This window comes from Acanthaster planci, linkage group LG15, assembly GCF_054643075.1.
Source record: "Acanthaster planci isolate LZ-2023a linkage group LG15, COTS_SCS, whole genome shotgun sequence".
NCBI classification, from domain to species: Eukaryota; Metazoa; Echinodermata; class Asteroidea; order Valvatida; family Acanthasteridae; genus Acanthaster; species Acanthaster planci.
The window spans coordinates 9,629,903-9,652,541 of record NC_141791.1 but is presented as its reverse complement, the minus strand read 5'-3'; the positions used below and the strand labels follow the sequence as shown (position 1 = coordinate 9,652,541).

At 41.1% G+C, this 22,639-nt stretch overlaps 1 protein-coding gene and 1 pseudogene across 2 annotated transcripts in view; one reads left to right on the top strand and one right to left on the bottom strand.

The window, feature by feature from the left end:
- Positions 1-22,639, bottom strand: part of gart (phosphoribosylglycinamide formyltransferase, phosphoribosylglycinamide synthetase, phosphoribosylaminoimidazole synthetase) — a 135,654-nt gene that overhangs the window by 46,592 nt on the left and 66,423 nt on the right. For both annotated transcript variants that reach the window (XM_022226874.2, XM_087146574.1), the window contains one exon: positions 7,776-8,024. In XM_022226874.2, the coding sequence (XP_022082566.2) occupies positions 7,776-8,024 (249 nt within the window). The remainder of the gene's footprint in view (positions 1-7,775; positions 8,025-22,639) is intronic.
- On the top strand, positions 10,461-14,037 carry LOC147796679 (uncharacterized; annotated as a pseudogene).

Below are 22,639 nucleotides of genomic sequence, written 5' to 3'. Positions count from 1 at the left end.
TTGGGAAACTGTACCTCTCAGATTCTTGGTCCTGGCAAGATACCACTTCAGGACACGATCTGGGCACCAGTGTTTGTCCTCATCATCTCCCGTATGTGAAGCAATTGTCGGTACAAATGTCCAGTGGTTCAATAGGAGGAATCTGATATTTGGACGTTGTGTGGCTCCCATTGTAGATGTCCCTCAGCAACAAAGAGGGCATGAAGCTCACATCCCCTTCTGGAAGTAGTCACGGCCAGGAGGAAGGCCAGTTTAATGTTGGTATGTATAAGGGAGGTGTAACTTATTAGGCTCAAAAGGGGTACCGGTGAGCATCCGCAGGACTTTACTCAGGTCCCATGACAGGACCAAGTGCTTTACATGTATAAATATAAATGAACATGCCACGGAGGAGACAGTGAAGGGCAGCGTTACTGGAAATGCTGGATCCGTCTATGAGGCCGGAATGGATGGTGGCCAGAGCTCATCTGTAGTTACTGATTGTGGAAACTTGTGGACCAGAATGAAAAAGGTACATGAAGAAGTCCGCAACTGCCCTTAGAGGAGCATCAGTTGGAGCCGCAGCCACGTAGCGAAATGCTATACTCTGCTGTTGTACACCTTGTGGGTGGAAAACCATCCCCCCCGTGTGGCCATGGCCGCAGCATTGCTACAAAGTCCTGCCGAGAGGAAAAATCGTTGGACAATATCCAGCATGTTAGGTCAAGATCCTCAGGTACTAGATGGAGGATCCCGGATTTTGGCTGTTGAAGAAAGTCTGGTCTCTTTGGGAGGACGAATGGCTGGTAGACTAGGAGTCTCATCTGACGTGGCCAGAGGGAAGCCATTAGTAGAATCTGACAATACTCATGCTCTATTTTGGAGAAGACCCGCGAGACCAGAGAGATTGGGCCTAGTAGGCCAATCTAATTGATCTGAAGGGCATCTGTGGCCTACACTCTCAGGTGTGGCATTTTGGTAAAGAACACAGGAAGTTGGGCATTGTCCGCCAATGCAAAGAGGTTGATGTGCAGTCTGTCTGTCACGGAGAACAAAGTTTTGACGATGTCGGTGTGGATGGTGTTGTCAGGCCCCACAATGTGGATCGCTTGGACGGTGATTGCGTGACTCTTCACTCAGTGAAGGATTTCCCATGTGAGGGCGCACAACCTGGGGGCGCGTGTACTACCCTGATGATAGATGTTACTGCTGTCGTATTGTCCAAGCAGACCACGACGGTTTTGTCCTTGATATGTACGTGGAAATGACGAGCAATTGCCTGTAGTTCCAGAACGTGATTCATTTGGAACTCGGTGTCCCAGCTCCCTGACACCTGGTGTCGGGGAAGGGAGGCCCCCCAAGCCAATGGATGATGCATCAGTCAATATAACTAAGTCGGGTGCACTCCTGAAGAGAAGTCCCACTTCCAGGTGATCCTTTGTAGCCAGCAGAGTAGGTGTTGGTGGATGTCGTCTGAAACGTACTGGTAATGCGATAGGATCCATTTTGGGACGATATCGAGGGAGCAGATTGAGCTGTAGTGGTCTCATCTGTAGTCTGCACCACGGCACCAGGTCCACCATGCTAGCCACGAGGCCGAGGAGATGGAGCCATGCAAGGGCAGGAGGTGACTGTGACATACGGAAGAGACACAGTCCCAAAGATTGACTCAGTCAGCCGTCGGAGTAATGACACCATGACGGAAGTCGAGTACTGCCCAAACATAAGTAGGGCGCTGTGATGCCATCAAGCTTGACTTTTCTCGGTCGATTAGAAAGCTGAGGTGAGTAGTAAGATCGCAAGTGAGGAGACTGCCCTGATTAAAAATCTCCTCCCCCCCTCCACGTAGAGTGAGACAAGTCTACTACTGCATACCTGCCAGATTACCAATACATATGCATTATTTTCTAGTCCATTACTTCCACTCGCTAAATTCTCGATCACCTTTAGTACACCCTCACTCACTCGACTCCCGCGGAGGCGGCCGCCATGTTCTTCCTCTTTTTCGACGTGCAAAGTGTGCCGAGCCTGCATGGGGAGAAGGGAGGGAGATCGGTAATATGGTACGTACGCAGTAGTAGCCTCAACCCACTCTAGGTGAGGGAGAGTCTACTGCCTGCAACCTATGCAGATTACCCATACATATGCAGAGTAGCACCGAACCAGAGGACGGTGGAAAGGCGAGAGCGCACTGTCAACCCCAAGTCCCCAGGAGGAGTCACATACAGCCTGCAACCAAGGAAAAGCAGATTAGTAATACATGTACATGTATATCGGAAAGGGTAAGCACAAAAACAACTTACCATGTAACTTGTCTTTTGTACAGTTATATCGCCATATTAAATGTAAATAAAGTTACATTTGCCAGAAAGACCACAGCTTTCCAGCCAGAGAAAAAAATAAAAATAACGAAGATTTGTATTTTGTGCAAGGGTAAAAAGAACACTTATTCCAAATGGCAAAGTCAAAAAGCTGTTAGTAAGGAGTGGGATATTAAATTTACAGTCCTTTGCCTGTGGCTCTTCTGTCACTAAAACCACAGGTGTCCCTGAGCGGCTTACATGGCTAAAACAGCGGGAGGGAGAATGTGTACACAAACACTGATAACTTCATTCTGGAAAGATTGCGGGGAAGTTTTTCAGGAGCCTTCAACATTCTGCCCCAGCACTCTTCCGCAGTTTTCCACATCTTTAGATGGACGACATTTGATATGACTCAGTCCATGAGAATGATCCCCCTGCAAAACATCACTGAGATAACAAGAGGTAAATGTTGAAGGGGATTTCCAACATGCGGCCTTACATATGTCCGAAATTTGGAAGCCTTTAAAATGAGCCCAGGTCTAATGGGCTGGTCTGAATTAACAAACTTAATAGCCGAGACCACCCACCAGGAAATAGTGTCTCTGGAGGTTGGACGGTGAGGCTTTGTAGATGTGATGAGCAATTGAGTCACTTGCTCTCGAATGTCCTTAGCCCGGTGGAGGTACCATTTGAGTGTCCGGACGGGGCACCAGAGTTTATCGGAGGAAGATGAGGCCAACGACCGGATGTCTGGGACGAAGATGTCCAGAGGTTGAAATAAGGGGTGTTTGGTTCTTGGTATTAAGGAAGCCAATCTCTGAGATCAAGCTGACCCTGTGAGGCTGCCATTGAATGTGGCCATCAGCAATCGATAGAGCTTTAATTTCACAGCCTCGCCGAGCAGTGACGACAGCTAGAAGAAAGGCCAGCTTAATACCTAAGTGAAGAAGGAAGGCGTGTTCCCCAGGTTGTAATGGGGGGGCAGCCAAAAGTCGAAGGACATCACCCAGACTCCATGAAGGAACGAGCCATCTGGTTGGGGGACATTCAATAAACGTGCTTCGAAGAAGATGATGGATTGCAGGGTTGTTAGAGATAGAGGATCCATCAGGAAAACCACCATGGATAGCCACCAGAGCCAAACAGTAGTTCATGATTGTTGAAATGAAGAGGCCAGACTGGAAGAGATGCATAAAGAACTCTGTTACGAGAGAGAGTTGTTTGGTCGGATTCACAGCATGCTCTTTACACTGGGAGTTGTAATGTCGAATGCGGCTGTCATAGATCTTTCTCGTTGACAGGTGTCTGGCTGACAGTCAGACCGGCAGCATGTTGAAAAAGCCTTGCCTGCTGAAATAATCATTGGACAATGTCCAACACATTAGGTGCAGATGAAAAAAACAGCAGGTCGTGGCACTAGGGCAGTAACAGGGGAACATTGACCAGAAACCTCACGATGCGGGAAACGAAGGCTGTCTCGGCCAGTATGGTGCAATGAGAAGCACTCAGCAACGCTCTTTCTCTATCTTTGACAACACCCTTGGGATCAGCAAAATGGAGGGAAAGACATAAACCAGGAGACCTTCCCAAGAGATGCGCAGAGCACTGGTCGCCCACGCTTGCGGGTGCAGAAATTTGGTGAAAAAGGTTGGGAGTTGAGCATTCAGATGAGATGCAAAGAGGTCTACATGTACGTGCAGCCTGCTCAGAAGAGGGCATGGACCACCTCTGACTGAAGAGTCCACTCTGTTGGGCGAAACCTGCCCAAAGAGCATTGGCCAGGTAGTTCTGTATCCTGGGAATGAGCTTGGCAAGTACCACGACAGAATGACGCATGGACCACTGAAGCAGATCCCAGGCAAGTAGGCAAAGGGTAAGCTAGCGAGCGTCCCCTTGGCGATTGATGTAGGCGACAGCTGTAGCGTTGTCCCACTGAACCAGAACTGTCTTGCCTGTTAGGAGCAGGGAAGTCTGGAAACGACAGATACTGCTCAAAATCACCCAATGGGAACTTAAAACCCGGCGCAAGTGGACACCTGAAGTCCACCACTTGGCCTTCATCAGTCTGTCCATAGCATCCATACAAGAACGATCGAGGGGAAACTCTGGGAAGAGGGGGGAAGACCAGGACCAGAAGCAAAACCCACACTACAACTGACATCCAACGCTGGATGATATGGCCCTGGAGGGTGGAAAGTGCTCTGAATTGCCCAAACAGGTCAGGGGTGGAGAATAAGGCTTCGAATCCGGATGTGTAGTAGCCGAAGTAGGATGCAGATATCACTGCACAAGTTCTGGAATGGACTCAGTCGAGGGAAGCTAGAGTCTTTCAAGATACAATGTTTCTTTTTCTGAAATGAAGAATGATGTGAGAAAGATAACCCCCCCCCCAAAAAAAATTGGTGTTTCTTCCCTCAGGAATTCCCTGATTTAGACCGTTGGGAAGAGGATTGGCCGGAAGGGGAATCAAGCTGTGTGTCCGCAGAAATAGAAGGAGGCCATTAACCCCGGTAACGAAGCAAGCCTGGGATCAGGCTGTGTGTCTGCAGGAAGCGGGTCAGAAATAGGAGGACGAAAGCCCTGATGATGAAGCAGGCCTAAAGGTTGGGGGGGCGGTGATAAAGAGGGGCTGGAGAGGCCAACGTGAAGTCCAACCTGGTACTGTAACTGATACCAAATCCTGGGCTGATCAGGGGTGGGACGAGCCCTCTGATTTCTTGATCACCGAACCCGAATGAGAAGTCATTATCAAGGGTTGGTGACAGGGAAAAATCCCCAGAAAGGCAAGCAGGCTAATTCCGATCAGCCGCAGCCGATGTATGCCCGCTAAACACCATCCACATAGAGTATAACAACTACTACACAAGGTACGTAACATGCAACGCGAGTGGGCAGGGCTACCGCCAAACACTGCGACTATCAAGAGGAGCAGTCTGGACTAAAGCGCAGTGAATAATCAAGGTGCTGTTGTGTATCGCCAACTTGCTAATTGTGTACTGCTAAATTGAGCCGGTGTAGCCCAACTGGACCAGCAGCACACTCCGGCTGTGGGCAGGTTCGGACACAGTCTTGACTGTTGGGTTGGGGCAGAGACGGGTTGGCAGAAGACCTCGGAGGAAGCCTGTAGGCAAGCATTACAGTGGCAGGGACAACCAACCAATGCCATGACTGCTCGTGAGATGCTAAGCCAAAGCGAGTCACTCGTACCACTCATATGGCAGACTCGCTTACACCTAAGACGGCCAGTAGAGGGGCGTAGATGGGCCAGAGGTTGCAGTATTAGACTCTTATTGTATAATACAGTAGTTTGATTCCTTCATATATTAATTACGGAATTCCAGCATTTGGCAACACACATAAACAAATCATCAGTAGAGTTCTTCTCCCAAAAAGAGCTGTTTGCATTATCTCAAACTCGGATTACCTGGCTCATACAGATCCACTGTTTAGTCAGTATGAACTTCTAAAAGTTGATGACAACTTTTTCAGCTTGGTGTTTTCATGTATATGTTCCTAAGGAAGATGTACCCCAATGTTTTTAAAGAAATGATAAATTCCATTCTTACTAGACAAGCCAATCACCTTCACATACCTGATACTCAAATGACATTGGGACAAAAATTTATAACATTCAATGGCCCAAAATTATGGAATTCAATCTACAGAACAACTGTCAACCTTCAAGAAGCAACATAAAAGCTTGCCTTGTAAATCAATATTCGAGCTAGAATTTCAATGTATACACATTTTCTCTCGCTGGAATTCCCGTTTGATCTTGATTTGGTAGTCTTAAAAATTCATGAAAACCTTGTATCTGTCTTTTACTCTTCATTATTCTATGTATTAAATGATTGATATATCTCCTTAGACATTATAAAAGGCAACAATTTTATTAATGATTTCTTAAAATCTCTAACTTATCTAATTTATTGAAATTTGTTTAAAGGGTTCCGATTCTCAGCAAGCTTTGCTTCCTATGGGAGCCCTCCACATTTGTATTATTTAAATATTTTCTTCTTCTACACACAATATATCCAATATTTGTCGTATGTGGAAATAAAATGAGATTGAGACAGAGAATGCTCCATTAAACTCAACTTTACCTTGAAGAATGTCACCTCTTAAACATTATTCTTTCTATTGCAAGAATGTGAAGCCTTCATTATTTGTGTTATACAACTGCTGAATAAATCCTCGGCATCTGTTTGGTACATTAGCATATAGTACCACCTTTCAAAACACTATAAATAATATACAGTTGACTCTCGCCTTGGGACTTTCTAAATTAGCTCGTATTATCCGGACCTCGTCTTATGAGAAAGCTGCCGTCCTGCTCGATGTATGTATCACCAATTGACTGTAGGTATAAAAGCGTACATGTGTACAAGTATGCATTACTTGTTGTTAAAGGGAATGTACGTTTGTTACATGAATTTGATTTCAAAAAAGTTTGTTTATGAAAGTGAGATACAGATTCGGAGCGACACGTCCCCGGCCCCACACGCTGTGATGATATCCACATGCACGCACATAACGTAAGTACATTAACCTTTTAGTTAGTAACCAACACCAGAGTTGTGCTTGTTGCACATAAAAATGTGAGGAAACCAGCTATTGGTGGTGTAACAGCAGAGGGCGAATATTGGCTTTTACTTTGGAAAGGCATGTGGGTTTGGTGGAAAATTCTTAGCGAGGGATACACTGTTTTCTTCAAAACTTGTGGTTGTTATTTTCTTAAACATTTTTGGACTGAAATCACGGTTTTAGTCATGATTTTATTAAATTGAGAATTTATAGAAATTTCAAAATTGGAAGGGGTGAAGTTTTCATGTTACGGTGGGGAGCGGGTAACGATTTTTAGATGGAGGGTGGGCCGTTTTTAGGCCGGGTGTTTGGTTACAGAGCACAATTTTTATTAGTTTCCTGGTGGGACTTTGGTCTTGGGGAGTTTTTTTGGGGTGGGGGAATCAAACAAAAGATTTCTTTTGTTCACCAATGTCCTAAATACCATAGCACTTTTGGCACTCGCTTGTGTTCAGGCGGTACGAGAGCCGCCACAGAGAATTTCTACGTTGGGTACGGGAACCACAAATGCCCATTGCAGCACTGGACAAAAACGGCTCAATTCGGTGAGGGAAACCACAGCGCTGTTCTACCGTACACGCATAAATTACGGAAACGCCTTTCAAAATTGAATGGATTGGCTGATTGACAAGTTGCCGTCAAAAAAGCTTGTGCTAAATAGACAGATAACGATAGATTTGCACTAGGCCAGCGCACAAAAATGCTCGTCTTAACCGAAATCTCATAACATCTGAGCTCGTATCACACATTTTTTTCCCTCATAGGAATGTGCACAATTCAGTCAGGACTGGCAAATACATGTACCGGTATGCTCGTCTAAACCGGGGTCTCGTCTCACCCGAGCTCAAATTACTGAGAGAGTATAAGTTTCTATGAGTCTGACACATAACAATAGAATCTAATTCTTACCAAGTGTTGTGTTGTCTTGAAATGGGCAGGGAGATGCATAACCCATGTCCAGGCTCTCCACAATATTCCTCACCAAGCTATAACCATTGCTATGGATACCTGATGATGCAATACCAATAACAGCATCCCCAACTGTTATGTCTGCTGTGAATGGAAGGGTTTGCTGCCTTTCAACTGCACCAACACAGAAGCCAGCCAAGTCATATTCCCCTACTTCATATAAACCAGGCATCTCAGCTGTCTCCCCTCCTGAAAACAAACCACATAACAACCAAATGGAGTGATAATCATCAGTTGAAAGATAAAACATGTAACATTTCCAAGTTACAAATCAAGAGCCCATGCCTTTACATTGTCAGGCATATACAGCACAGTCACTACAGTGGTCACTACAGAGGCTATTGTGATACGTTAATCATACAGCAGCTTTTTTAAAGTTAGCATTTGTGTGTGTCTAACTATCAGAAAATTAAGAGTTTGATTAAATGACACTGCCAATAACTTAACCTGGTTTTCTATTTATACCTCGGTTTACTCCCCACCTTTAAAAAAAATATATTGAAGCATCATAGGTGACATTCCGGGTAATGTCCTGATTACTTAATCGAGGGTTACGTGACATCATCTTGAAAGTGCACATTTAAAGGTCCTGTAACTAGACTACTGTAGACCAAAATGGGTTCATAGTCAGCATGCTAGTTAGGTAGACCAGGATGCTGGTAGACTGGGATACCAGTAGACAAGGATGTGTTAAGGTTATGATGATGTCATGATGACATTATGATGTCATCCAATATATTTTTGTGACTTTTACAGTTTTCTGCAAATTTCATCTGCAAGTCTTCTTGTACTCATTTTTTCACTTTACATAATTTACAGCACATGCCTACATGGTAAGTGTAATTTTTTTCAAAACTCAAAAATGCAGAAAAGCCCTATGTTCTGTTGCAAACAAATACGGTTGCTTTGATTTTTCTTCTCTTTTGCTTCAATCTCAAATACCGTTCCCTTTGTAAACCTTTTTTTCTGCATGGGACTTTAGTCCCTTTGCAAGTTGGTATCTTCATGGAGGAAGGACACAGAAGGAGTTGAACTGACGGGGCTCTAAAATCTGAGCAATCACTGCTTTCTAGCAAACCCGGCATGTTCATAGCTGGAGAGAAGCAAGTGCTTGCTTTAAACCATCCATTTTGCAACCATGAGACCTTGTACCCTACCATCATTGCTGCATTTCTTTGCTGGTAATATGCATCCTTAAAACTTTGTATATACTGAAGGACAGGAAATTAAATATTCATGTACATGTATTTGTTAGTGCTTGGTATGATCTCACATCATCAAATTCAATGCTTGTGCAGTTGCTTGTGCAGTTGCCCTTTCCAGGGTCCCTGCACCTGAAGGAGAATTAAATTCCATGACTTTTCCATGTCTTTTTCATGACCACATTATGAAATCCATGACCCAATAATGCAATTTCTTGGATTATTTGGACTTTCAAAGCTGCAAATAAAATCACATATTTTATGCATTTATTTCTGATACTAAAAATCACACACAGTATTTGAAACTTTCATGACTTTTCCAAGACTTTTGTCAGTTCAACAAAATTCCACTACTTTTCTAGGACTTTTCCAGGCCGCAGGAACCCTGCCTTCCTGAACACTTCTGGAGTTATTTTGGGAAAAAATAGCCAAGTTGTTTATGTTTTATTTGAATCATTTTATTGTGGCATTTATACAACAGTGTATTTCTGAGATCTCATAATAACTCATTGTGATGAAATAGCACATTTTGTTTGTTACTAACCAGAGTTGTAATGACTCAAGTCAACAACTTGACTTGAGTCTGACTCAAGTTACAAGTTTTGGCTACTTAACTTGAACCCTGACGGATAAATGTTTCGACTTGAGTCTCTCTGATTAAATGACTCGACACGAACCTCTCATGGAGACTCGACTTGAGTACAAGCTTTTAAGATTCGAGTAAAAAAATTAATTAAAAGCAAAATTTTTGTCGGCTAGATACATGTACGTGTCACCCTAATTTTTTCAGTAAGTCTAAATGAAAATGAGCTTATGAGCTGTGTGCATGCCGTGTAGCAACCTCATACCCAAAACTTTTACCACTCGCAGTGGTAAAGCGAGCGACGAACGGGAACGAGGTTGTGCTGAGAAAACAACGTAGTCTGGTTCCTTTTGTTTGACGTCGTGTTACAGCATCAGTAATAAGTCCAGTGTCCAAGCAAATAGCGCAAGCACTTTGTTATTATGAAAAAAAATCGGCGTCATCATCCAAGATTTGTGCCATCAATTGTGGGTAAAATTGGATCTTACTTTTGTTTAAAAGTTGTTTGAAGAATTTTCACAAAAACTCAGGAAAGGTAATAGATATAAATGTACAGTATACGGAACCTGTGGCTGTGCAGTCAGAAGAGTTACACTGTCAGTTTCACTGTCATGACTGTCACAGAATTCATGCTTACTATGCCACTGACATTGGTTTTCAATGTTTTATTTCTTCCAATTCATAGATGCAATCATTCAATTTGCGGATTAGGGCACATGGGGGAAGAAGCGATCCCAAGATGGGGGTGCTTCCACAAGCGCTGCTCCGCTGCCTTCAAAGGGAAAAACACAAAATTGGAGAGACCATGTGAAACGAAAAAATACTGAGAAGTACGAGAAGATGAAGAATGATACTAAGATGTACAGTAGGTACTACCAACTGCCACAGCCGAGGAAAAGCTGAAGAGAAATCTAACAAAAAAAGAAAGAGAAGAGGCTGAGATGTGGTATAAAAGAAAACAACGTAACAATGAAACTTCCAGGAAGAGGATGGCTAAGATGAATGCTGGAAAAAGAGCAGCGGAGAATGGTAAACCTAAAAAGTCATGACGAGAAGGGAATATGAGAAAAAAAAGCTTACGAAACTGAGAGGAAGCAAAAATATTGTGCTAAGAAAAGTGCGGCAGAGGTGGCTGAGATTAACAAGAAAAGACGAGAGAAATATATGTCTCTGAGAAAATGCAGATTCAAGAAATGGAAAGAAAGGTGAAAGATGAAACAGAAGTTGAAAGATCAGGAGGAACAATTGAATGCAAGGGAGAGTTGCTAGAACAGAACACAAGGTTACAAAACAGAAATAATGATTTAGGTGAAGACTGCCAGGAGAAAGAGCCTTCAACGTGATAGAAAAGCTATGCCACAGCAGACGTCGCATTTTATTTCCACAACAATTGACCTAGTAGAGAAAGCTTCACCAAGGAAAGCTGAAGGACTAAAAAAGGCAGGAATAACAGGTAGAAATCCATTACAAGAGGGAGTAATGGAAGCCATTGGCGATGTCCTTTCAGGACCAAGAAATTCTGCAAAATGGAAGTATATGGCCATGTCTCTCAGTACCATGAAAAAGTGTTTAAAACCAAGCAACAAAGGAAGGCTGCAAGACACTTTGGTTGTAGCCGCGAACGTCTGCAAAGAGCAAGGAAACAATCAGCTGGCCAAAGTGGTATCTCACTGGAAAGGATTAAACTCATCAAAAATTTCTCCCAAGAAAACTCAAATCCTTCGCCTAATAAAAGGTTAGTAAGCAAAAAGCTACAAACCAACAAATGTAATGGAATCAACCATAGCAGATCTGTACAAGCAAATCACATCCAGATGAGCCACTAAGTGCAGGGATCTTCTATAGTCTCAGACCCAAAAATGTAAAAACTAAAGCACAATTCAAGTATGTTGGCTGTCTCTGTGAATACTGCGAAAATGTAAATCTCCAATTAGAAGCAGTCAACAGCATCCACAAAGGAACTTTTAAAGATGGCTACAATGTTGTCAGAACAACAATGTGCCCAAAGCCACCAGGATGCGACTTTCACATCCCTCGTGTATCACAAGAATATGTAGGCAATGTGGTGTTGATAAAATGCATGAAAGACTTCATCCCATTCTTGCAGACCCTAACAAAAGCATCAAGTGGAAACGATGGACAGTCGTGACAACAATATGTTTCACCAGTAAGGGAACGAAGCAAGTCAAGAAATGAAAGCCTGTCGAAAAACAGGGAACTGTAATGGATTTGGTAACAGAGCTCAAGACTGAGATTCACCCATTCAGTGAGCACTTATTCAACAAAGACTGGCAGAATTCTCAAGAAAAAATCTGCTCAAGAAGCTGCATATGGATGAGGTGTTGGGGTCTACGATTTCGCCAAAAATTTCAAATGCGAACACCAACGTGAAGTACAAAGTGCTAACTACTCCCATGATTTGGCGACAGTACATCCTGTCATCACCTATTACTCCTGTCCCAAATGTTTGAAGCCAGTGAGGGAAAGTATCATAATCGTTAGCGATGATTTGACCCATGACTACCATCTTGTTAATACTTTTCATAGAAAAGTTACCAACCATTTGACTGCAAAAAAGAGGCTTGGTAATAACAACGTTTTATCGGTTCTCAGACGGTTGTAGCAGCCAGTACAAAAGTAAGTGGCCGATTTCAGATATCAGTTATGCAAGAGAAGATTTTGGGCACATCATCTACCACAACTATTCAGGCACCAGACATGGCAAAGGTGCCAGCGATGGGGAAAGTGGAGTGGTAAAGAGAAAAGCAGCAGAAGCTGTGAAAACTGGAACAGCCATCATTAGCACCCCAAAGCAATTGTATGGTTATCTTGAAGGCAATGTCACAAAAGATGCTACCAAGGACCAATGTTGCTCTTCATTTTGGAGATCTGTTCTTTTTGTGAAGCATGATGAAGTTTTGCGAGAGTGGCAAGACAGGGCACTAAGAACAGTCCCTGGAACAAGGAAGTTGCACTGCATCAGGAGCATAAGGGAAGGGAAAGTTTAAACACGGAATCTCTCTGTGATTCATGTCTTGGAGGATGTGGTGACAGATGTGTAAATGCAGCATGTGTACACCCTTGGAAGGAGGTTAAACTTACAAACAGAAAAACAGGTTAAGTGAATTTTGTTATGCATGACCAAAAAATGTGCAAGCCTGACAGAACATGCTGAAGACCCTTAAGTTATCAAATGTTTGAATGCAGTCCCTAAATTATGTAAGTTTACCTTGTTTTGGAGTCTGACAAAATGAAATAGTAAAATATAACAAGTATAAAATATTTTAGAAGCAAAACCTATCACGTAAAAGGTACAATGTCAGTTTTTAAACAATACTTTAAAATGTAAATAGCAAATAACACCAGAAACCGACCATATTTTTATTGTCACTTTTATTTTTTTTTCCACAGTAACATCAGAAATAGATTCCACCCACCCTGCAGGAGAAGTCGATACTGCCCACCCCACAGGAGAAGTCGATACTGCCCACCCCACAGGAAAAGAAGTAGGTTCTGCCCAGCTAACAGGAGTGATTGCAGAACCTCCACATTATGATAATATCAAAGGTACGCATAATATTTTGAGCAAAGTGTTACATGTATGTAGTCAATTAGTGTTTATTAAATATGCCAAAATGTTGGGAAATTCAATTATTACCTTAGTAATGAAGACATGAATGGTAATTTGGTTCTCTCCACCAATGTACAAATCAAATGCCCTGTCTTCTATGATTACTTTCTAATTTTAACAGGTGGAGCCACTTCGCTAACAACCATTGGTGTACAAGATTTTGTTGCAGTAAGGGTAACGAGTACTGGAAGAAAAGTAAGATCAGACGAATTACATATAAAGCAGGTAATTATGTTTTACTAGCTACATGCACATCATGAACTGAATTGCTAAAAGGGAAAATAGAAACTGTGCCTATTGGATTGAAAAGTCTCAAGTGTAGTTGATACATGTTGATTAGCTAAATTTATATATCATGGTAACAAAGTGGCATGTCCATAATGAAATTCATATTGCACTGTTTCCTTTGTCAATCCAAATCGCAGGTTGCAGCTTTACCACAAGATGGGTCATACAATACCTTGTACATGATCAAAGCAAAGGGTAGCAACCAATACACCTGGCCGCAGGGTGATGAAGTATTTTTTCTACACACTATCGCCGATGTTGTTGCGAAGCTTGATGCACCAGAACCTGTTGCTGTTGGGTCATGCTTGTTTTTTAAATTTAACTTGAAAGATGCTGAAGAACTTTACAATGCAAAGTAAATATATTTCTGGATATGGTGATTTTTCATTTGGTTTATTGATATCCCGAGTTTGTAGGCTATTTTGGATGGATGTGGAAAGTTGTTGCATGTCTTGAATCTGCACAAAAACCTCTGAACAGCTTTACCATTGTTGTTTTACAGTTTTGATATGTGCACTATAATTACTACAATTGTTTCCATCGACAATTACATATATATGAAAAAGTATTTAAACGGTATGAAGCTACCACTGGAATGATTTGCAAAAAGAAAAGAGTGAATATTTTGTATGGGAACGGAATGAGCAAATGGATTCAGCTGATTGAACCCCAAGAGAATGGAGTCCAATTTTTTGAACCTGGGAAGTCATTTGTTCAGAAATAATTTTGCAATTTTCAGACATTTGTCCATTTCCTGACTTTTACTTTAACAATTTCTTCCATGCTTTTCAGTTCAATCTCTTTGCTATATGCAGAGGAACAAAAATCCCCAGGGCCAGCACAGGTAATATTTTGTGCCAAGTTTGGAATATGGTTATAAATCCAATTTATAGATGAAATTGGGTATTATCAATTTTTTTTATCATTGAAAGATGATTTGCTAAAAAATAACCTGTGCAGGTTTCGATCCCTGTTCTGTTATGAGACAGTTTATGTCCAGGACCTTCTGTAAATTACTGGTTAATGCCTTCAATTTACAGAAATGTCATCAACTGGGAGGCACAAACTTTGGTCTCAACATATGAAAGAACAATTCAAAATTGAACAGTACAAGTACAGTAATTCAAAATTCAACTCAGTAACACAAATCCTTAGCAAAACCAACTGCAGATTCAAGATAATGTTTAAAACTTGATATTAGTTAAATCTTCATGTTAGTTAAAACTTGTTGTTAGCAATGTGACCAAGAACATGTATGCAGTGTTATGAAAGCATGTTTTGTTTTCTGTGCAGTTTTTTGGTAAATTAACTGAAATTTAACTTGTGCAAAAATAAACTGTTAATGATTATTGTTACTGATTATTGACATTTGGGTGTCCCATTTACATGCGGAACCTTTCATACACATTTGACACTTGGAGCAGTTGCTTATTCAGTAACTGTGCTACTGACCATCTTGAATATTTCTGTGCATGCATACAAACATAAATTCTGTCACAGGAAACAAGCACTACTGAAATTGGCTCTTTGTTCAATCTGTAAATGGGACACTGAAATTTTAAAAAAAATTAAAACGAATTCAAATTTCTGTAAAGCAACTTGATTTGAGAACCCCATTTTGAAAATGACACGCACTTTGTATTTAAATAAAATGAAACAGTTCTAGATATTTAAACACAAATTTGCGACAAATATTACATCTTAAAGAAATGCATCAGACCATGTGTAGCATTTCAATGTCATTGAGCTACCGAGTCATTGAGTGTGCATGGGAACTGATTGACCAAAATTTGGGTGTCCCATTTCATTCATACACATTTGACATTTGGAGCATTTGCTTGATTATTTCTGTGCATACATGCAAATTTAATTTTACCGCAGGAAATGCAATCGTCACTAAATTTTAGTCTTTCTTGTGCGTGTAAATGGGACACCAAGATTTTGGTGTCCCATTTACACGTGGAACCTAACTTTTGGGGTTAATTTGTGGCCATTTCAATTATACAATCAATTACATGCTTTTAAAAAGGTTTGAATACATCCCATGTTACAAAATAGAATGTACTTTATTTAGGTAAGATTTATTTAGGGGCTGAAAAAAACTGTGGAACCAAGATGGACCACAATTTGATAAATACATAGTCATAACTGTAAAAACATGGCTGCTCAATTTGGATTTGGTCAAAATGAACCGTAACCAAATGCCATTTAATAAAATTGGGTCAAAGTGAAGTATCTATTTGGTGTGAACTCTTATTTATTTCAATCATTTGTTGCCTTTATGTAACATAGACAAATACATTTTGGTGTCCCATTTACGTGGGGAACTTGCCAGAAGCGTTCCCATTTGACTCAGACAATATTCATGTAAGTTTCAAAAATTGAACAGTTTGACCAGGCTACACCATTATTAGGTGAGTTGTTTTCAAGGATTTATTTATTTTGAAATTTTGGCCTCCATGTCACAAGTTGACATCCAAATAAATGGAATTACCCATATTCCAATGGCCTGTTTTTGAATAGTAAGTGAATGAAGTTTGTTGTTACTTGAACGTGCCCAAACAATATTGCAATAGTTAAGATATATGACAAAATAAGTGTGTTAAAAAGCGAAAAAAGTGTGAGAGCTGGGAGAAAGGAACAAAGTTTGGAAAGGATGCCAGTGTTACGGCAAACAATCTTGGAGATGGATGAAATGTGGTCACTCCAGCTAAGCTTATCATCAACAATGACACCCAAGAATTTAGTTGAACGAACAATAGTAATTGGGGTATTGTTGATGCTGATGGAGAAAAGCAGATGGTAAACAGCCAGATTTATTGAAGAAAATGCATTTAGTTTTAATAGAATTCAGAGAGAGTTGATTACACTTGAATCAGGATGAGACTTTGGTGAGTTCATCGTTCAGAGTAGAAACAAGACAGTCAAAACTAGGGTTAGAATAGATAATAGTCGTGTCATCAGCAAATAAAAGGAAAGATAACAGGGAAGAGAATAGTGCAGATTATTGACATAAATCAAAAAAAATAGTGGCCCAAGTATGGAGCCCTGGGGAACACCATAGCTTATACGGCTTCGAAATGAGTTGCAGGCATCAATCTTAGTATACTGGTAGGGATTATCAAGATAATTCTCAAACCACTGAAGCGCACAAGTGACATGCCGTCAAATTTAATTTTTGTGCAGGCCCATATCTCCAGAACCATACGTGTACATCTGATTAGATTCAAACTTGGTACAGACACAAACCAAGATTTGTTTTCTTTGTAAATAAGATGACAGCATGATGACATCATCGCTTGATTTTTATGATGATTAAAACTTGATTTTAACATTCTTTTAACATTCTTTTCAATGTATCTCCTAAATGTATCTCCTAAATCACGGGTAACGCGACATCATTTGTAAAGGTGGATACTTTAATTTCCTGTAACCTGAGAAAAATAAAGTTGGGGCAAAAAGTTTAGATAAACCTGGTAGAACAAAAACAGTTTTCCTCCACTTAACATATTCTTACCAAGTTTTCTTTTCATGAAGACAGACAAGATCGGTCTCTCTACTTGTACATGGTGTAGCATCAAATAAAAACACCAAGAGACATATGTATGATTTGTATTTATAATTCCAAAAAAATCAAAAATTTACATACTGCAAGCCTGATATTTAGTGCCACTTTCTGAACTGTTTTTGAACGACATTAAGAGGGGTAAATATAAATTTTCACAAAAAGATTTTTCAGAAATATAAATATTTTGAACCATAATAAATGTCTCTGAGTTTTTTCAATTGAAGTACACACTACAAACATTAAGTTGCGATACAATTTGTCTGACCTCATAAGGAAAAAGTTAGCGAAACTATTAAAACAGCGAAAAATTCAGAAAAAACTGTTTTTCTACCAAGTGTATGTCAACTTTTGCCCAAACTGAAAGTCTCACTGGGTTTAATCTATGCATTGTAACATCAACTTCCTCTACGGGTCTTCCTCGTATCAACAAAAGACAATTTGAAGACTTCTGCTCAGGTTTTTGTGGCTTTCGGCTGTTTATCATCACACCATCACTTCAGTCTGGCATAAACTCCAAAAACACACCCAAAACAACATGACTCAGACAACGCTACTGCGCCAGTCTGTGCCAATGGGTCTCCCGGGCTGACCAGTAGGGGCCCACCACATGGCTCTACCATGGATCTGTGCAAGCACCCCCACAGGTTGTCCAGTACCGATAATATAGTATGTAAGTAGAGCTGGATGTGAGATATGTTAAAATTATTGTCTTTTGTTAAAATTTTAACGATGTCTTGATGGCATCAAGATTCATGTGATGTCACTTTTAAAGTGCATACTTTAATTTCCTGTAACTAGATAAAAGTTAAGTCCGATTGGGTTCATTCTAGGTACATGTATGCAGGTACATGTACAATAGAATGAGTGATAGGTCAAAATTAAGGTGATGTCTCGATGAAGTCAACATTGGTCATTTAAGTACAATTGGGTTCACTCTTTGGATCCGGATAATTTGGCTGACATGTGCTTATGAATTATGTAAACATCAGGCATATTTGCTTTGCACCCATAGGTTGCTTGTTGAAGATACATTTCCAAGAAAAATTGAAAGTGGCCAGCATTGTAGCTATATATAAATTGGGTTGTAGACAAAATATTGCTAATTATAGATTCTGTGTCACTTTTACCTCTCATCTCCAAATATTTTTGAGTGGATTCTTTGTGATCAGATTTGGTGGCATGTGAGGCCAGCTGTCTCTGAGCAACAGCATGGTTTTAACCCAGTAGGGACTGTACAGCCAATTTTATGTCTTTGTTATGGGAGGCATACTGTGTGGTTTATCGGAGGGCAACTGGACATTATATACGACACCCAAACAAGCGTTACAGTTTCAGTAGTTGCTGGACTTGCCTTCTAGCTGGAGTTAAATGACAACAAGAAGCATTCCATCAAGTGTTTCCAACACCCACTTGGTGACATAACTGATCTAATACGGGATGTAAAGGTGTGGCCACTGGATGACTGGCATGCATAACGTTGCTCTTAATATATACATGTTAATAATATTAAATGTAGTGAGAGTTTTTTTGTATTTTGCAAAGCAATACGTTGCATGTGGACCTCAAACTTGTTCTTGAAATTGAAAAGAGCATGGCTGTTTCAATGCAAGGAAACAATTGGCCAGATTGATTATGTTTTGGCAGAATTTATTTGAAATTGGCTTGAAATTTAGATAGAGAGTTTTCACATCTCTTCCATGGAATGTGTGTGTAAATGCACAGTATTTGGTTACCAACATGTTAGGTGCAATAGTTTTACAGCGCAGTGTACATGTACACTGTGCCCCAGACATACGATTATAACTTTAATGGCAAATTCCCTTTGACAGAGAGTACTTACATGTATAAAAAGAATTGGTGGGTTTTAGTTGCTCTGGTATTGTGAACGGAGCATGTCTGCCTGAATGTAATGTATAGAAATGTGTCTAGATTCAGTGTGTTTTGGCAGTATTTGTTCATTTGAATTGTGCTGGAAATCAAGATGATTACAGAGTTTTCACATGTCTTTTGAAATCTCCCCCCAATCCAAGGGGATTTTCTTTTCTATAAAGAAAATACCCACCTTTTATACCTACAAATGCATTTCCAAATGCGCAAGCGTAACGGCTGAAAGTAACACAAACGTGACGTCACCCCCCCCACACACTGCACGTCCCACAATTCCCTGTGTAGCTTGCCCCTTTTTTTTCAAACAATATGGGGGATGGTATCGAAGGTGAGTATTTTCTTTACAGAATAGAAAAATCCCCTTGGATTTGGGGAGATTCTGTTGCAGAAAATATGTCACCTTCGATATATACAACTGCAGAGTAGCACTGGAGAGTATAGTATAGAGTATAGAGACAGGGCGGGAATGTGCAGTGCATGGGCCAGCAAAGGAATTCTGACTAAGCCTGTCTAAAATGAAACAAGCATTTAGAAGCAAAGGTTAGTCAAGACATAACCATGAGTAGGACATCTAAAACATTTTTTTGAGGATGTATCAACTCCTCATCTCGATTCCTGGCTACTGCTCGTGCAATTGTTTGCAGAACTCCCGGTTTGTAGAATGTCTCCTTGGTAGTATGAATGATGCAAAAGTTGACAGGTCTCTCTAAAATGTAGCCTGCATACAGCCATGACAAGGAGATGACGATATTTTCATGTTCCATGTCTGAGACCTCAGCCTGAGATGTGTATAACATCTGTGGTGGTTGTAGGTGAGCCTTGCCTGCCTCAAGCCGGGTCTCGGGCTCAAGTGGGTCAGAAGTTGACGGTGAAACTCGATGGCTCTATAGATGCAGAATATGGAGAGCATTACCTTGCCCTGAGATATGTATAACATCTGTGGCAGTAGTAGGTGAGCCTTGCCTGCCTCAAGCCGGGTCTCGGGCTCAAGTGGGTCAGTAGTTGACGGTGAAACTCGATGGCTCTGAAGATGAAGAATATGGAGAGTATTACCTTGCCCTGAGATGTGTACAACATCTGTGGCAGTAGTAAGTGAGCCTCGCCTGCCTCAAGCCGGGTATTGGGCTCAGGTGGGTCAGAAGTCGACGGTGGAACTTGATAGCTCTGAAGATGCAAAATATTATATTATGCAGCATTTGTGGCTCAACTAGTGTTGCACAAGCTGGTAAATAAGGATGTGACCCAAACAGCTGTTTCTGGCAAGGGCGAGATGGGATAGGAACTTATGGCCTCCACAATCCACCTTGCAATGATCAAGGCTAACGTTGGGTGATGTACACTAAATGCTGTAATGAATCGTTGAGTGAAGTCACCTCAGAGCTCTCTGGTGCAAGCAATGTAGAATTTCAGTACATGTATTCAGACAGGGAACCTTAACTTTTCAAGCTACAGACAAAGTTGTCTGTAAGAAAGCGATTTGATTTTGATTAGCAAACCTGCCTGAGGGACAAGTGTACAACTCCTTGTTCCCAGCGAAGGAGACCTCTTTCTATGGAGAAGAATGTACTTCACTCCTGCAATGTGCTTAGGAGGACACGCATACATGTAGAAATGCTGTTTTTACTGTGAAGTTGTGAAGTGAAAAGACCCGGCTGGTTCATGAGGTGCTTCAGATTGCTTCACGAGCACAGTGCAAAGATTGCATTCTGAAATTTTTGACTGGTAAAGGGCTGTTTAGCGAAAACATTTCCTAAATCAGGTAAGGGATGGAAGCACTGTAGGACAGGCTAGATCCAAATGCCTGATAAGCTGCTCCTATGACTGTTCCATAACCATGACTGGTGGTGACTTGTAACCTGGAGCAAAAGAGGGAAACAGCAAAACATCCTTGATGGTTGCTTAAGATGCAGAATGGGTATTGATCGCTCTTTTTTTTTTAGCACAAAATTTGAGGTAGTGCTGTTGCTGATTATCTTACAATCTCCGAGTTGACAGTTGTCTACTTCTGGCTGCTAAGTAGTCAGGATCCTGTGAAAGGCCTGCTGCTTTGAAGGATAGTTGGAAGTATCCAGGCAAAAAGATCACTGCCTGAGACTAGAAGGAGTGTTTTGGAAACCAAGCCTGCCATGGCCATAAAGGGGGAAGCAGGATTATGATGTATTTTTCTTGCCAGATTTCGATCAGCACTTAGCAGAAAGTCTGCAACTGGCAGCCCAAGTATAGGGCAAATGTGTCGATGTGTGGAGTTCCAAGGTGTATTATATCACAGCTAAATCACAGCTAAACCTATGTTAAAATCAAAAATAATAATAACCCTACCCTACTTGATAAAATTAATTAAATCCCGAATCTCGCAGTGCAATATATCACTGTACAAATGCAACATTAAACAGGTAAGTTTTCACTTTACATTTAAAAACAGCAAGGCTTTGCTCACACCATATATGCCATACAAGGCATTCCATGACACGGCATTTCATAATTTAGAAGCAGCCATTGTAAATGCCCTGTCACCAAGTGTGGGTATCATTTTACCGTTACGGTAACTGAGAGGACTGTTGCTTGCTGACCTGAGATGATATCTAGACTCCTTAATGATGGCATGATTCATTAAGTATCTACATGTAGGTGCAAGACCATGGATAGCTGTGTATGTTAACAGGATGATTTTAAACTTAATCCTGTACAAAACAGGTAACCAGTGAAGATGATACAGTATTGGTTTTATGTGTTGAAATTTGGGTGAATTTGTAAGAAGTCTAGCTGCAGCATTCTGGACTCGCTGTAATCTCATTATCTGTGCTGCTGACAAACCATACAAAAGACTATTACAATAGTCCAGATGGCTGGTCACAAATGCGTGAATTGACACTGAAAGCGAATCGGGAGAAAGGAATTTACTGATGCGCCTAAAAGATTGGGAAGGTGGAAAAATGCTGCCCAACAAGCCTTAGTGATGTGGGTGTCCGATGTCATTTCTGAATCAAGCCATGATCCCAAATTCCTGACGCACGTGGGTGGAGGGATTACAGGATTGCCCGCCGTGACATTGGAAATATTTATTTTCTGCAACTGTTGCCTGGTTCCAATAATCAGGAATTCACACTTAGCATCATTGATCATTAGCCTGTCTTGCAGCATCCATTTTCTAATGTCCAAAATACAACTTTCCATTGCAGCTGGAGCAGTTTGGCAGGAAGTGTCATCAGGTTTAAATGATAAATACAACTGTGTGTCGTCTGCATAACAATGAAAATCAGGCAAATGGTCTTCAATGATGTCAAACAGTTTAGAACCATAAACCGTATATTAAATGCAAGACCCTTGAGGGACACCACAGCTTAGATCAATTTTTTCTGACAGAGTACCCTGAATAGAAATACGTTGGCTTCTGCCAGATAAATAAGATGAAAACCAGGCCAGATCTTTACCAGATATCCCAACTTTAGATTCTAAACGTTGCAACAGAATGGTGTGATTAACTGTATCAAAGGCAGCACTAAGTCCAAAAGAACAAGCAAAATGACATGCTGAGAGTTCATTTTCAGCAGTATATCACTCTTGACCTTCAGGAGAGCTGTCTCAGTGCTATGATACTTTCGGTAAGACGATTGAAAATCTGGAAACAGAGAGTGTCGACACATG